At 37.8% G+C, this 14,120-nt stretch overlaps 1 protein-coding gene across 5 annotated transcripts in view; it reads right to left on the minus strand.

The window, feature by feature from the left end:
• The window catches only part of frmd3 (FERM domain containing 3), a 59,029-nt gene that overhangs the window by 25,274 nt on the left and 19,635 nt on the right, over positions 1–14,120 (minus strand). For 3 of the 5 annotated variants that reach the window (XM_005916166.3, XM_005916165.3, XM_014331304.2), the window contains exons 2-6: positions 13,287–13,391; positions 11,686–11,728; positions 6,945–7,026; positions 4,379–4,476; positions 1,340–1,463 (exon numbers count right to left, since the gene is read on the minus strand). In XM_005916166.3, the coding sequence (XP_005916228.1) occupies positions 1,340–1,463; positions 4,379–4,476; positions 6,945–7,026; positions 11,686–11,728; positions 13,287–13,391 (452 nt within the window). The remainder of the gene's footprint in view (positions 1–1,339; positions 1,464–4,378; positions 4,477–6,944; positions 7,027–11,685; positions 11,729–13,286; positions 13,392–14,120) is intronic. The other 2 variants (XM_042218340.1, XM_005916167.3) reach the window with 1 other exon arrangement.

The following is a 14,120-nucleotide window of genomic DNA, read 5'->3' on the forward strand; positions in this document are numbered from 1 at the left end:
GGGGCATTAATGCTTTACTTGCTCATTAGTCTAAGTGCTGCAAATTAGGAAAATGAGTGTGGTACACTGGCTCACTTCAAGACTCCAGACATATAAATCAACTTTAAAATTGCACACACATATATTGGATCTGTCTGTGCAGATAAAGGAAAGCATAAAAACCATTACAGAATGCCTGTGGAAATGTAGCTTGCAGACAGAGTGCTTCCCATTCAAAAATCACCTGAAGTCTCTGTACAGCTCAGTACTGATCAACATGCTGTTAATCCTGTCAGTCGTACCCATCGGGCCAGACAGAGGGCACTTGGCATCATCTGCCTCTGTGCTGTGGGAAATGAAGGATTTGTCTTTGATGTTTTATAATCACTGTTAAGTGTGACGGTCACGACATTATTAATCGCTGCAGCAACACACAAACAACCCAGGAGAGGGGATTTATGTATACAGTACTGCATGTAATGTAATGTAGAAACTTATTCTGTACCTGTAGAGTACATAGTCAATCTACTGAGTACATGCTTTTTTAATGACTTTTTACTCAAACTATTCTTTATTGCAGAACCATTTTCCCTTCAGGAAAGGTAATCACATGGTTGAAAAGAGGCGAATAAGGGTTCAAAGATACAGTTGTGGTACCCAGAATGCCTAGCTTTTGTTCATATGCAAAAGAACACAAGACGATCAAATTTATCAGGGATGAGTGATTTTCATCAAAATTTAAATTCGGTATTAGTAACAAGCAAGGTGTCTAAACGGAGCATGAAATAAATAATTCATGCTCATTCCTCTAAGCTAATGGATGTTTTTATTTACTTTCAAACAAATCTCGACTGAGAATACCTTCTCCAGTACAATGAAGCTTAAATCTCTGGGTATCACACAATTCTGTGTCTAACCAGAAAGCAAGGGAGCATTTTATTGTCTGCTGTGTAGACAGTTGTCTCAGCAGCCTGTTTTAAAACACAGATCACAGGAGTGAGCATAGCACCTGTCACCAACATCAAACGGTACAACAATAAAAAAAAGTACTGGCGGCCGCTAGTGCTATCCCTCAGCCTCCTAGTAGATGCACCTATGATATAAATGTGCAACTCCTTCATCACCTTGTTATTGTGTTCTCAAGATCTTCAAAAAAGTAGCTGCGCCAAAGCTCAATTAATTCAAAAATCCTACATTGCCTTATCATCGAGTTATCACATTCACAAACTTGGCTGTACACACTGCCTGTCTGCCTGGCGAGGTGATAACAATACCCCCAAAAAGCCCACAATAGACCAAAAAAGCCTTCTCCAAACAAACAGCAAAACCACGAGACAAAAAAAAGATATTAGTCTTTCACCTGAGCTCATTCTTGTGAATTTCCATTATCTTCCTCTCCAGTTTGAGGGATTGTTTAGGGAACAGCTTGAAGTCTCTGATGTAGTCTGATGGGTGCTCCTCTGGGTCATAGTCCCCAAGCTCAGCTATAAAGAGAAAGGGTGATTTCAGTAAAAATATTATCTGAAAATAGGTCAAATACATCAGGAAATGAGTATACAGTGTTTGATAACTTATATAAAGAACTAATTTAACACACCTTGACTGCATATATAGTATGAAGCTACAGTTAGTAGTCATGTTGCTCAGGTTAACATAAAAACTGCATTGTAAAGCAAAATTAAATAAAGAAAGATATGTTTTATTTTGCAAATAAGCTTTACTCAACTTGAACATTGCATCTTAAGCAAGCTTATAATTTGTAACTTTAATTTTATAGTACTTATTCCATTTACATGCAACTGCTTCTATATTTCTATTGTAGGATTGCAAATGGCTGGGTCAGAACAGTTATAGACTGCAAGCTATTATTAGGCATGGTCACATGCCTGTTTTGTATTTGTGTGTAAAGTGTTAGAATAGCTGTGACACCATGAGTGCAGCGGGTGGCTGGACTAACGGCTATGGTAAATGGCCTGTATTTGTATAGCGCTTTACTCAGTCCCTAAGGACCCCAAAGCCCTTTACATACCCAACCATCCACCCATTCACACACTGGTGATGGCAAGCTACATTGTAGCCACAGCCACCCTGGGGCGCACTGACAGAGGCGAGGCTGCAGGACACTGGCAGCACCGGGCCCTCTGACCACCAGTAGGCAACGGGTGAAGTGTCTTGCCCAAGGACACAATGACCGAGACTGTCCAAACCAGCAACCTTCCGATTACGGTACAAGACGAACTGTCAACTCTTGAGCCACGATTGCTCTGGCTACGACCATATTAACAGTTAGGGTTAAAAAACTTCCAGTTTTCCCCCACAGAAAAATAGAAAGCTCATATAGCACCAAGTACAAAATGCCCGCTGTAATATTAAACAGCTTTGTATCATCAGCAAATTTCCTGGTTGCTCAATCTAAGACAAAGGCCCAAAGACAGATCTTTCCCTTATTTTTTTTTTTTATTTCCACAGAATAAGATACTTATGAGCAATTGACTCAAATAACAGATTATTGTTGTGCTCATTGAATCCACTAATTTATTTTTTTTAATGATATCTTAATTAAGTATCTTTATAAAGGTTTAATCAAAAACTTGCCTGGAGTTTAATTAAACAATAATCCTCAAACTATTCCCCAGCTCTATAATCAACACCCTGACAAAGTAGGACAGAGACCTGTCGTAGTTAATCAGAGCAGCCAATGATACACTGCAGACATGCTCTGTTTTGAGATAAGTGAACCAGTCACACTCTCTTCTCTGGGGATATGAGCCAATCAGAGGGTGTTAGCACAGTTCAAGGATTTGTGTATGAGCCACAAGGGTTCATTTATATGATAAAGCCCAGCTAATTCTTTTCTTAATCCATATTAAAGCAAGTGGCTCTGCGCTGTGATTCAGCATTAAACGGTTACGTTTAATTGACTGTAGAAAAAAATCTCTTCTATTCCTTTTCCCAGTAGTCCACATACATCTACTTTTTAAAAAAAAAGTAGGATAATGACAGTGTGATGCTGTGAAATGCAGCCGGTTAATGAGGACAAACTTAGTCAAACAGGGGTTAGACTGTGGTTACACAGAGGTTGGATGAAAGTTTAGTTTGATATAATTAGGTAAGATCATTGTTTGGTTCAAATACACAGTTAAGCACATTAAATTAAATGAGTGTTGAATTTTACCCAACACAGTGCAAGAGGATGCTCAAATTTAAAACTATAATTCTGTAACGCTAGATTAACAGACTGCGTAACTATACATAGTAATGACAGTTAGCTGAACTTTTTAAATGCTTGAATAAGACATACAAGTATTTATAAATCAGTAAAATGTAAAAAAAAAAAAAAAAAAGCACATGGGTATTTCAGAATAGAAATCTTGAATTAAACAAACTTAAAACATCACTTTGACTTATAAAGTTATTTCAGTAACCTAAAAGAGGTATTTTACTTTTAGTTGGCATAATTTTTAAATTTCCTAAACGTTTGTTCTTTGCAATGAGCTTGTTTATTCAAGCTTAATGAAGAAAATGATAAACCTGCAAACATGTGGACTACAGTTGATATATCTGATTTTACATGTTAAAATTCTGTTTGTCAGTGATTTTCTATAAATGACATTAAAAAGCACTGATGATAAAAACATCAGATAGACAAACTAGCATTAGATAGTGTGGTGTTGGTGGGTAGATGGATATTTACAATCAATAAACAGTATCTCCTCCACCTCACCCCCACGGATAATGTCAGATGGCCTACTCTCACTGAGGTTTATTCCTGCTAAAAGGGAGTTTTTCCTTCCCACTGTTGCCAAAACCCTTGTTTATATTGGGTCATATCATCGTTGAAGTTTTCTCTGTTTTCTTGGTATTATCTTAGTGTTGTTGTGATTTGGGACTATATTCAAATTTTGATTTAATTTAATTTATTTAATATTTAAATAAATATGGATTAAATAAGGAAATAAATGCATTTGCAGGCACAAACAGTGATTTGTTAGTAGTTATTTTGCAGCTTGTGCTTTCAGACTTCAGCTGATTACTTTTGATTTGAGGCTACAGACTACAGATTTCATTGTCAAGAGTCAACAGCTCAGGCACCGTAACTCAAATTTGTAATTACAGTTTCTTAACTTAATTTGATGTGTTCATTCTATTCAAATTATGAAGCACTTTGCAAATGTGCATTCTGGAAAAGGCTAGAAAATATTATCCTTATTCTTATTCTTATTACAGCCACAACCCAAGCAGCTCAGTCATTTCAGTAATAGCAGCCCTTATAATTTACAAATTAAATTGTGTAAATGTATATGTGTGATTTTCATTTAAAACTCCAACATGTCACCAAGGATGTAATTGTGAAATATTGGCTACATCTCTAATACATCCACTATGAGTAAGTCCTCACCCTGTATGATGCAGGCTCCCAGATATGCAGCTTCAGCAAAAGGACACAGTAGACGACCATGATAGATGTCTCTCTTCAACTGAAGGTACAGGAGATACCTGGATGCACATGCATGCATAAAGTTACAGAAAGAAATTCTTATAGCATAAATACAGATTTTTATTTAAAATAAATCAAATAAATAAAAGACGTTTAATTACAATATACTATATAAAGCCACTGCTCACATTATGAAGGGGAACCAATACCCCGCTTTCACAATTTCTATTTCCAAATAGTTTGGATGAAAATTCACCACCCAATGAGAAAGTAACAATCTGAAACTGTTGCCATGGTAGTTAAGGAAAGTATAACTACGGCAACATACATCTTCACCAGCAGAATGTGGTACTTTAGCTACTATGGAAACACCTTCAGTGCTACTGACATGCAGACTTGTCTCGTGTTAGCGTGAAGACAAAAAAAAAAGTGGGGAACAGATGAGTTTCCAGTTGGGACGTCACCACTGAGTCAACTGACTCATCAAACTTGTTTTTCATTGAGGGAAAGACACAGGAGAGGCAAAGCATAAAAGATTGAATGGAGCGAAAACCCTGCTGCAGTAGCTAAATAGTTTTATTTATAGAGTCAGAGTGCTGCTGACTCTATAAATAAACACCATGATCTACATTTAGATCATTTTTCTTTTTTTGTGCTTCCTCTTATTTTAGGACATTGAGTCAGAATGTCTGCGTACACAGATTTGCTTTTCAGATTTCTTAAATGACTTAAGCATAGAAAAATCCAGATTAAGATTTGGTGCACACTTAAACACAGAAATGATGTCGTTATTCTGCATGAAGATAAATGTCCGAGATAAATTTAAATTCTACAAAAAGAGCACCTTTATATACTTCAGTTTGCAAGTATGAATGAATAATGTCAATATAGTATAAATAATTGACAAAACATGTCAAACTTCTTCATGTGAGTGCATTCTTTTACACAAATAATGTTAAAATTACTCATGTGTGTTATATTGGCTAGATAAGTAATATAGTCAGCCTGACTCTGTAAAATCCTTAGATAACGATTAAGTGCTGACTTTGCCCTTTAATTCCAATATTTAATTAATATTTTAATATTTAATTAAAAACAAAAAAAAGAAGTCCCTATGCACTTTTCTGCCGTGCTAAAAATTACACCTGTTAGCAATTAATATCTGTAATGTGAGGTACCAAACACCTAATTCCATAATCAATAATTACAGATCTATAGAACAGTGGGTTAACTTTTTCATCTATCTTCAGTAGTGCTTCATATACAAGAGTTAAAATTACATCTTGCAAACTGGAGCAGGCACATTTTACCATTAAAAGTTTGGGGATTTTGATGATGGGAAAAAATTGCTCCCAGACATAACTCCATATTGAGAACTTGACAGGATTTTATTACTGACTGCATTTCCTTCTGAACTTTTCCGACTCATCTCAACTTCATCTTCCACTTTAAACTTATAAGTAGTGTGCCAGTGTGATGCTTTTCCTTAGGACTCTAAGAAGAGGTTGTTTGTTTCTTTAGGACACGTGAATGAACAGAAATGGACACGCAGCTCTTTCAGAGGGAGGAAGAGCTAATAAATAATACATCTGGAGAAAAACTGAAGCAGAATTCAGCTAAGTTGAAATTAGGCAAGAAAAGAGGGATAGATTCCAGAAATATCTCAAGACAAAAATATAGGACAGAAAGACACGGAAACGTGACTTGAAAGGTGTGAAGAGACACCTGAGGGTGGAGGGGGAGATGACAGTGAGGAAGAAGAACGATCGACAGCAGGAAGGGAGGAGACATTGGGGGCGGAAAGACAAAAAAAACAAGCGAAGGCAGAGAGGAAAAAGGATGGAAGTGAATGGATGGAGGAATTGAAGAGAAAATTAGGACTGATAAAGAGAAGCAGAGTTGGTAAGACGTGGGGCAGAGAACACAAGTCCCTGCTGGGTGAGTGTCTCTAATTATCACCGCGCCTGAGAGAAGCTTTGTGTGTTTGGCTCTGTTTTGGCAGAGGTGGCGCTGGTGGTGGAGCAGACTCTCTCCAAATCTTTTATTTAGTTTGTTTACTTATATAGTATCTTCATGGGCTCATCTACAGTTTCGAGAGCCTTCATGTCTGGCTCAGTGTATAACACCGGTGTGGTTGCACTGTGTTCAGTCAATGCCCAACTTTAAGTAATCAATCACTTGAGAACATTTAATAACGCATACTAAAATAGTTTTATAAGTCATATAATAGTCTGTTTTTAGACAAATCAGTCAGACAAAATTAGCCAAATGTCTTCATCTGTCACTAACATATTTTTATTAGGTATAGCTTGCTAGTACCAAGTTGGACTTTCCTTAATTCTGCATGGCAAATACATTTTTCAGAGGCTTTGTTTCATATTGACTTCCACTCACTGGATATTTTCAATTCTTTCAACTCCTCTCTCTAGAGATATTTGTCCATGAAAATCCTCTGAAATACTTTACATTTTCTCTCAGCTTGCCTTCTTTCTCTGTCACTCATACGCCATTGCCAGTGCTTGTTTACCTGGTGAGCTCTTCCTTGATTTTCATTGGCTCATGCGGGTAAAACTTGACCCGGAAGCACATCGTGTACGGCTGCTGAGCTGCTGGAGACAAGAAAGACACGATGTTGAGATGGAAAAACTAAGAGAGACCAGAAACTGTAAGGAAAGTTAAAAGGCTGTTAGAACGTGGAGGGAAAAAGAGGAGATAAGCTTGACAGATATGATAAAGGGAATCAGAAGGAAAGTAGAAGATTTTAAGAAACAGATAAGAAGAGGAAAGAAGAGGAAAGATAAATGAGGGGAAGAGAGGACAGAGGAGCCATGAAGATTATGTAGAAGAAGAAGCTGGGGACAAAAACAGAAACCACAGCATGTCTCCAATACTGATTAGTCACCTCATAATTACAGTAATTACTCTCTCACACACACACACACATGGGCATGTGCTTCACTTGAACTGGGGTCTGTTTCTTCTCCTTTGATCTGAGTCCTAAAGCATTTCATATCTCTAGGAGAGGATTTGTGCTTTGAATAGTATTTAAATATGCACCGTAACATACATACACAAGGTTACATAAGCGGTCACAGACACACACACACACATATACTCAATAACAGGCTGAAGGGTTTGGATCAAATGACAGCGATAGCTTCAACTCCCTCCTGAGGTCTCACACAGCTCATCTGCTTATAAACATATTCAATGTTTACCCTGTGAAGTTAGAACATTTACAAGATATACAAACACCAAAACACCAAAACACTGAGAGGAAACCATCATACACAGCAACAGATTTAATTATATACAGTAATTGTATATAATGCATTATAAATAATTTACACTTCCTGAAGTGAAAATAGCACAGATAAGATTTTTTTTGAAGTCTGAATTTATTTTATTTTGGTTATTAAAGAAATAAAACATCTTAAAGGACCCTTTACCCATCTCAACTCCCATTTGGTGTCTTTGGCGCTTACTTACAGTTAAACAGTTAACTGATAGCTTTGGTCTGAGGATCTAGTGATCAAATGCCAGAATTTTGTTTGCTCGATATAAAATTTTCACTCCATGTTTGGTTCAAAGCGTAGATCAAAGCATTGCGGAGATTTGATGTCACTTCCTATGTGGCAACTTTGCAATTTGAATTTTCTGATGGACACAATCAATCCAATTTTGTGGTTTTCTACATTTGCTTGCTTTGAGGGTACTCTTTGCCAATTTTGAGAGTGGAAAAAATTGTAGCCTGTGAACTATGTCAGAAAATCTAATATTATGGTTACAGGCGCCACGGGGTCCATATCCATTATAGAGGGTCTGTAGCCTCGAATTTGCCTTCTCTGACACATGAATGTTGAAAGCTAATATTTGAAAGTTTGGGGTTTTTTAAGTTCATATCCATAAATGTGCCTCCGGGTTCAGGCCTTTGCTAGTGACAAAGTGTTGAAGGCTATTAATGAAACTTGGGAAAAGGGAATGAAAAAAAAGAAATGGAAACTTTCATCTGCTGACTAAAAAGTCAGCAGATGAAAAAAAAAAAATGTTATTATATAATTAACAGCTACAAAACAGCAGGGATGGTTTACAGAAAGACATTTAAACCACGAGAAATAAATCCAACATAACAGCTGAATCACCTGTGCTTCATACGCTACAAATCTTAGAAAAATGAAGGAGTTGTTTTGTCTTTGCTGTTCTCACAGGCGAAGTTTACACACGTGCACATGTGAGTTATTTTGAGTGCACATGGAGAGATTTCAAAGAGGATGAGGCAAAGAGACGCTTAAAACAAAGATGCAAAAGTATCTGATAGGCATTCTGAAGTCAAGGAGGAAGAAAGTATCATTTCACATGGGATAGAAATCATCCAGAGTGCCCTCACCACTCTCCCTTTAATGGCAGGATCCTCTGCGGTATTATCCAGCTATGAAAAACAGCACACATCTACATAATACATGCTGAGCAATTTGAAAGAGCCAATCCTCCCACCCGCTCCCAAAGAACTTGAGCTGCTTATAATTATTTCTCAAGCTTAAGGGACGAAGAGTTTTTTTTGGAAAACATTGTAGAGAAAGTGAATTGTGCGCGAAAGACATGGCCGTGCAAATGTGACGTTTGCCAACGTACGTAAGCTGGGATGCACAAAGACGAAATAAAACACAAGTGCACGCACACATTGAAACCTAATTTGGGAGTAAATCCTGCCACAGGGAACTGATGTGTCAGTGCAACTCAGATCTATTCAACAACTCCCCTCTAATCTCGTTTTCTTTCTTTCACTCTGTCAGCTTCTCTCATCTCAAACCGTCTCTCCAATCTCCTCTTTTTGCTCTATTTTTCTTCTTTCTTTAGTTACGTTATCTATCACTGTCTCTTTTTAGTACTTTTCCCCCCTTGTTCCCTCTCTCTCCCTTCCAGTTTTCACTGATATCCTCAGCCTCCCCCTTCTGTCATCTCACACATGTTCCGATGGAGCAGAATACTTCGCTAATAGCTCTTTTATTAATTTATAACAGGACAGAAAGAACAGGACAGTCATTAAAAGGGTTAGTGAACTTCAGACTGAGACACAGAAAGAAAAGGAGGGTCGGAGGAAAGCCGCTGCAATCTTTCAACACAAGATAGAAATGTAAAGATGTGAAAGAGTAAGTGGAAACGAAGGAAAACAAAGGTGAAAACAAGTACCACTCTCTTATTCACCTTTGTATTGTGTCCTCTTTTAGGGTACTTAGATTGTATGATTATATGTGTCACATTCTCAAGGTTATTATAGTTATACTGAAAAAACATTGGCCAAAATCTATCAGAGGCAAACATCAAGAGGGGAAAGGAGGCTGTGCTCAGCTTGAAAACAACCCCTCGGGCTGTTTGTGTAACTCTTATTACAACGTAAAAGTGGCCTCCAGGGACACATTAAATGCCACTCTGGTGACCTTGAAAATGTGAAAACTTGACCTTTCCCTAAAGCCAAATAGAAAGGTTAGCCATGAAACCTAATCAAATGGAACAAGTATAAACAACAATAAACATTGAGCTAAACTGAAGCCCAGACACAACTAGAGCTGCAGTTTCCTGGTAAAAAAAATAAATAAAAAAAATCTGGTGTGTTTGTGTCTCCATCGCTTCTCGTTTCCTTAAGTGAATCTGTTTTCTCTTTGAGGGTGAAACACACCCATGCACTTTATTGGGTACTGTGATGGACCCTTCTGTTTTCAAAACATGCTTAATTTTTCATGCAATTTTATTAACTTTCATCCATATTGCACTACTGGATTTAAAACTCACAATGATGAAAGATATTATTATTCCAGATTCTACCCTACCATGTCAGTGTTGTTGCAGCAGAAATTAAAACCCTTCAGATCAGGCAACATTTTTTCAATCTTCTACTGCCCAATTTTGGTGAGCTCGTTCAAATTGTAGCCCCAGTTTCCTAATCTTAGCTGACAGAAGTAGTATTCAGTGCTAGAGCAGCAGCAGACCACACCAGGTACAACCCCAGTTCTCTTTGAGTTTGTCGTTTTAGTTTAGTTTAGCTTCAGTGTCCTGTTTCCAGAAGATAGGATGGGTCAAGGAAAGGCATCTTCTGCTGCTGTAGCCCATGTGCTTCTAAGATAAACATGTTGTGTGCTCAGAGATGCTCTTCTGCTTAGATTGTTTCACTAAGCGGTTATTTGAGTTCCCTTCCTATCACCTCAAATTAGTCACATCTGACATTAACAAAGAATTTTTGCCCGGAGAACTGCTGCTAGTGGGGTTTGGTTAATTGGTGATTCTAAATTGCCCATCGGTGTGAATGTGAGTGTTGATGGTTCAGTGTCTCTATGTGTAATAGGCTAGAGCTCGATTTTAACTTCAGCAACTTGTCTTGAGCATGCCTACATGCCTAAATGCTGCTATGTGATTGGTTCATTAGATATTTGTATTAATGAGGTGTTGTATACGTGTACCTATGTCACTGCATATTTCATTTCGGTAAACCTTACATGGATACATCCAGAAAATGAATTTTGTCTTACTTGTTAAACAAACAGAATAGTCAAAAATGGGACAACAAAACAGACAAATAAAGTAATCAGATAAAATCTGCATCCTTTTCTGGAGATGGAAAGTAAAAATATCTTTCCGGTTTGTGGTGATTGTTATGAAGCTTTGAATGAGGCCTGCACATAAGACAGGCAGGCTGTTTACTTGTTTTTGTACTCTCATAAGCTTGTCTTCCACTGCAACGTCTTTGCAACGTGTGACTTTTTTCCTTTTTAGGCCACTTGTCCCTCTGGCAGTTTTTTGTGTTTCTGAGAAACAGTTCTCTTGTCACTTTGTCTGTCTTCATTGTGTCTCCATTGGTCTCCCTGCGGGACTTCAGAGGAAAAACTCTTGTCCAACATTGCCTGACTCTGTCACAGGTGGGTGGGTAATAAAACTCTTAAACCTAGATGATCTAAAAAAAATTTTTTTAAATTATTATTACATAAACAAATAAAATGTATCTGTTTTTAATTAATAACAAACAGATTTTTTTGTACTCCTATCCCGTCACTTTAACAATGTTGTGCGTACGATGTTATGGCCTTGTTAGAGTCCCTGTGGTGGTGTTGGCTTGTTTGCCATGCTTGACCCCTCACACCAGAGTGACCCTCTGGAGACAAATGCACGGCATAAGAAAACACACTCACACTCGCAAATACACAGACACATGCATGATGCTTTGCATCTGTATACACACATGCTGACACAGAAATGGAAACAGAAAGGGCACTCACACTTCATCTGCCTCACTACGGGTTTATTGGGCTCCAGCCAGTGCTGAAAAAGAGAGAAAGACCAAAAATGTTACCCTAAAATAATCAAATTTATACTAAAGAAACTACAGGACTGGATTGAGAGCTAATTCAAAAATTATCTTAGAAAATCTCATTTGTATCATTGGCAGATCTCTGGTATTTTAAACTGTCATAAAAAAGATTATTACTACATTATTACTTTAAGAGACTGATTTAGAGATTTAGGGAGACATGATGATCTTATATTCCTGAATAGAACCAAATTTGACCTTTTTGATCCATCTTACTGTCAAAAGCATACAATTCAAAGTATTATGTTACAGTTTCTGGACTGCATGTTCAGTTTGTCTTAAAACACATTTTCCCTTATTTTTCCTTCCTTGCTTTGCATTAAGAAAAAAAAAACAGTCTAGCTGAGCTTCTGCTACGATCAAGCGTCTGGTCTGTTCTTTGTGTGGGCTGTTTGAAATATGGAGACTGATCTTGTTATTATTTGGCACTTGAACTTGTAATGTAATGTATCAGCTGCTTCCAGACTGATATTCAACATTCATACTTTGCCTGTGCTGACTCACTGCCACTGTTTCCTGTTAGTAGGTGTGATTCTGCCGTAATGAGCTGAGTGCTGTGTATAAGTGGAATTTCTAAATTGAGGAGAAGAATTTGTTAGCAGCCAGATTTAGAAGAAGGAGACTCCTCAAAGATTACAGAGAAAAAGATGCTGCACCTTAGGCCTGATTTAGACTTCTGCTGGTATATTTTTAAACCTAACGACGTGGCAGACGTCGTTGCCGGCATTTATGCTTGTGCTTGTGCCCCCAGGGTCTGGTTTTTCCACTTCCTTTCACATTCTCCTACATCAGTTACGATAGCACTCTCCGTCCAGGTATCTGCTGACATTTGTGAGTCGTTATATTGATATATATTGTTATCCTTAGTACTGAGATGATAAATGTTATTCTCTCACTGATAGATTCAAAAACTATTACAAAAAAGTAGCCAGAAATGCACATGAGCAATCAGTGGTGCTGAACAGTAGGGGTAGGGTAGGCATAGTGTTTCAGAGGGCTTTGTGGTTATGAAGCAGACTTTCAGCAGAATCATAAACCCCCACTTTACTAAGATGTGGCTGTTGGAAAACTAACCACATACTTATAGACTGAAGTCTTCAGTAAAAAGTGAAAAATGCGGTTTGAAAGCACTTTTCATAAACATACATTTCTCTAAATATAAGCGTTGCTCTGACCGGCTGTGTAGGTCCTGTGATCACTCCTCTGGTAAAGAAGAAAACTCTAGTAACACCTTTATGCTTTACCTTTAGTGTTTCCAACTTTTATTTTAGGTTTTACAAGGAAAATGCATGTTTGGTTTGATAAATCCACATCTAGTTAATGTCCCCACCTCAGTTTGGCTTCACTTGGACAAACAAAAGATCTGGGCTCTGGGAATAAATGACAGGCTTTTCCTGATCCTTTGTACAAATTAGTCTCAATTGGTAATGAAAATGATAACAGATACCATGCTTATGGTGTGTGCAGTGTGTACGGACAGGTGTGTGTGTGTGTGTGTATCATAGTTACCCTTTGTTTCTCGGGATCTACATATCGAATACCAAAGTAGTCTTTCTCAAGCAGGTTGTAGTGATTGCACACATGGTCCAACAGGAACTGGCCTCTGGTGTCTCTCTGCAAAGAAATAAAGCGCATCGGTTTAGGACACGTGACCCGTCTTTTGAGTTATGCTGATAAAAACCATAAACCTCTGAGCTCAGTCTGATAGATGCTGCATGACTGCATCGTGCCCACAATGAACCCTCATGGGTAATACTCCTCTGATGCTCTCATAATTTCATCACGGTGAAACATGTTAATGGAAAGAAATACGTCAGCACCCTTTTGGTCCCTTGCTGCTGACATATCTGTTATGATGGTGTTCTGGACACGGCCTCCTAATGTGCCAATAAATACAGTCTATTTGCAGGACCTAACACTGTGTAATCAATAAGCACCCTGCATTTAATGCCAGCTGCTTAGTCAATATCTACTCATTCAGATGCTCAGTATGATTTTCCTGCTGAGTGTACTGACCTGCCTACGTCTTAGCATTCTCTATAACTTTGGATATATCTAAAGTCTAAAGATTTGCTTTTTGTCTGCCTATTTTATAGACAGTGTTTTTGTTGTTATTATATTGTACTTGCCCAAACCGTCTAGATTACACCACACCTGACACCAAATGTCAGCTGGGACAGTTGGATGAGCAGTTTAAAAAAAAAATGATGCTTTTTAGCTCATTTAAGGAAATACATATCAAAACAAGTACACATTAAATTTTTATCTTTAACCTCTTGACTAAAGCTAATATTATGTGCATCAAAGATCCCAGCTCTGTGTGTGTGTGTGTGTGTGTGTGTG

This window comes from Haplochromis burtoni, unplaced genomic scaffold (assembly GCF_018398535.1).
Source record: "Haplochromis burtoni strain Fernald_Lab_line unplaced genomic scaffold, NCSU_Asbu1 Contig_18, whole genome shotgun sequence".
Taxonomy (NCBI): Eukaryota; Metazoa; Chordata; class Actinopteri; order Cichliformes; family Cichlidae; genus Haplochromis; species Haplochromis burtoni.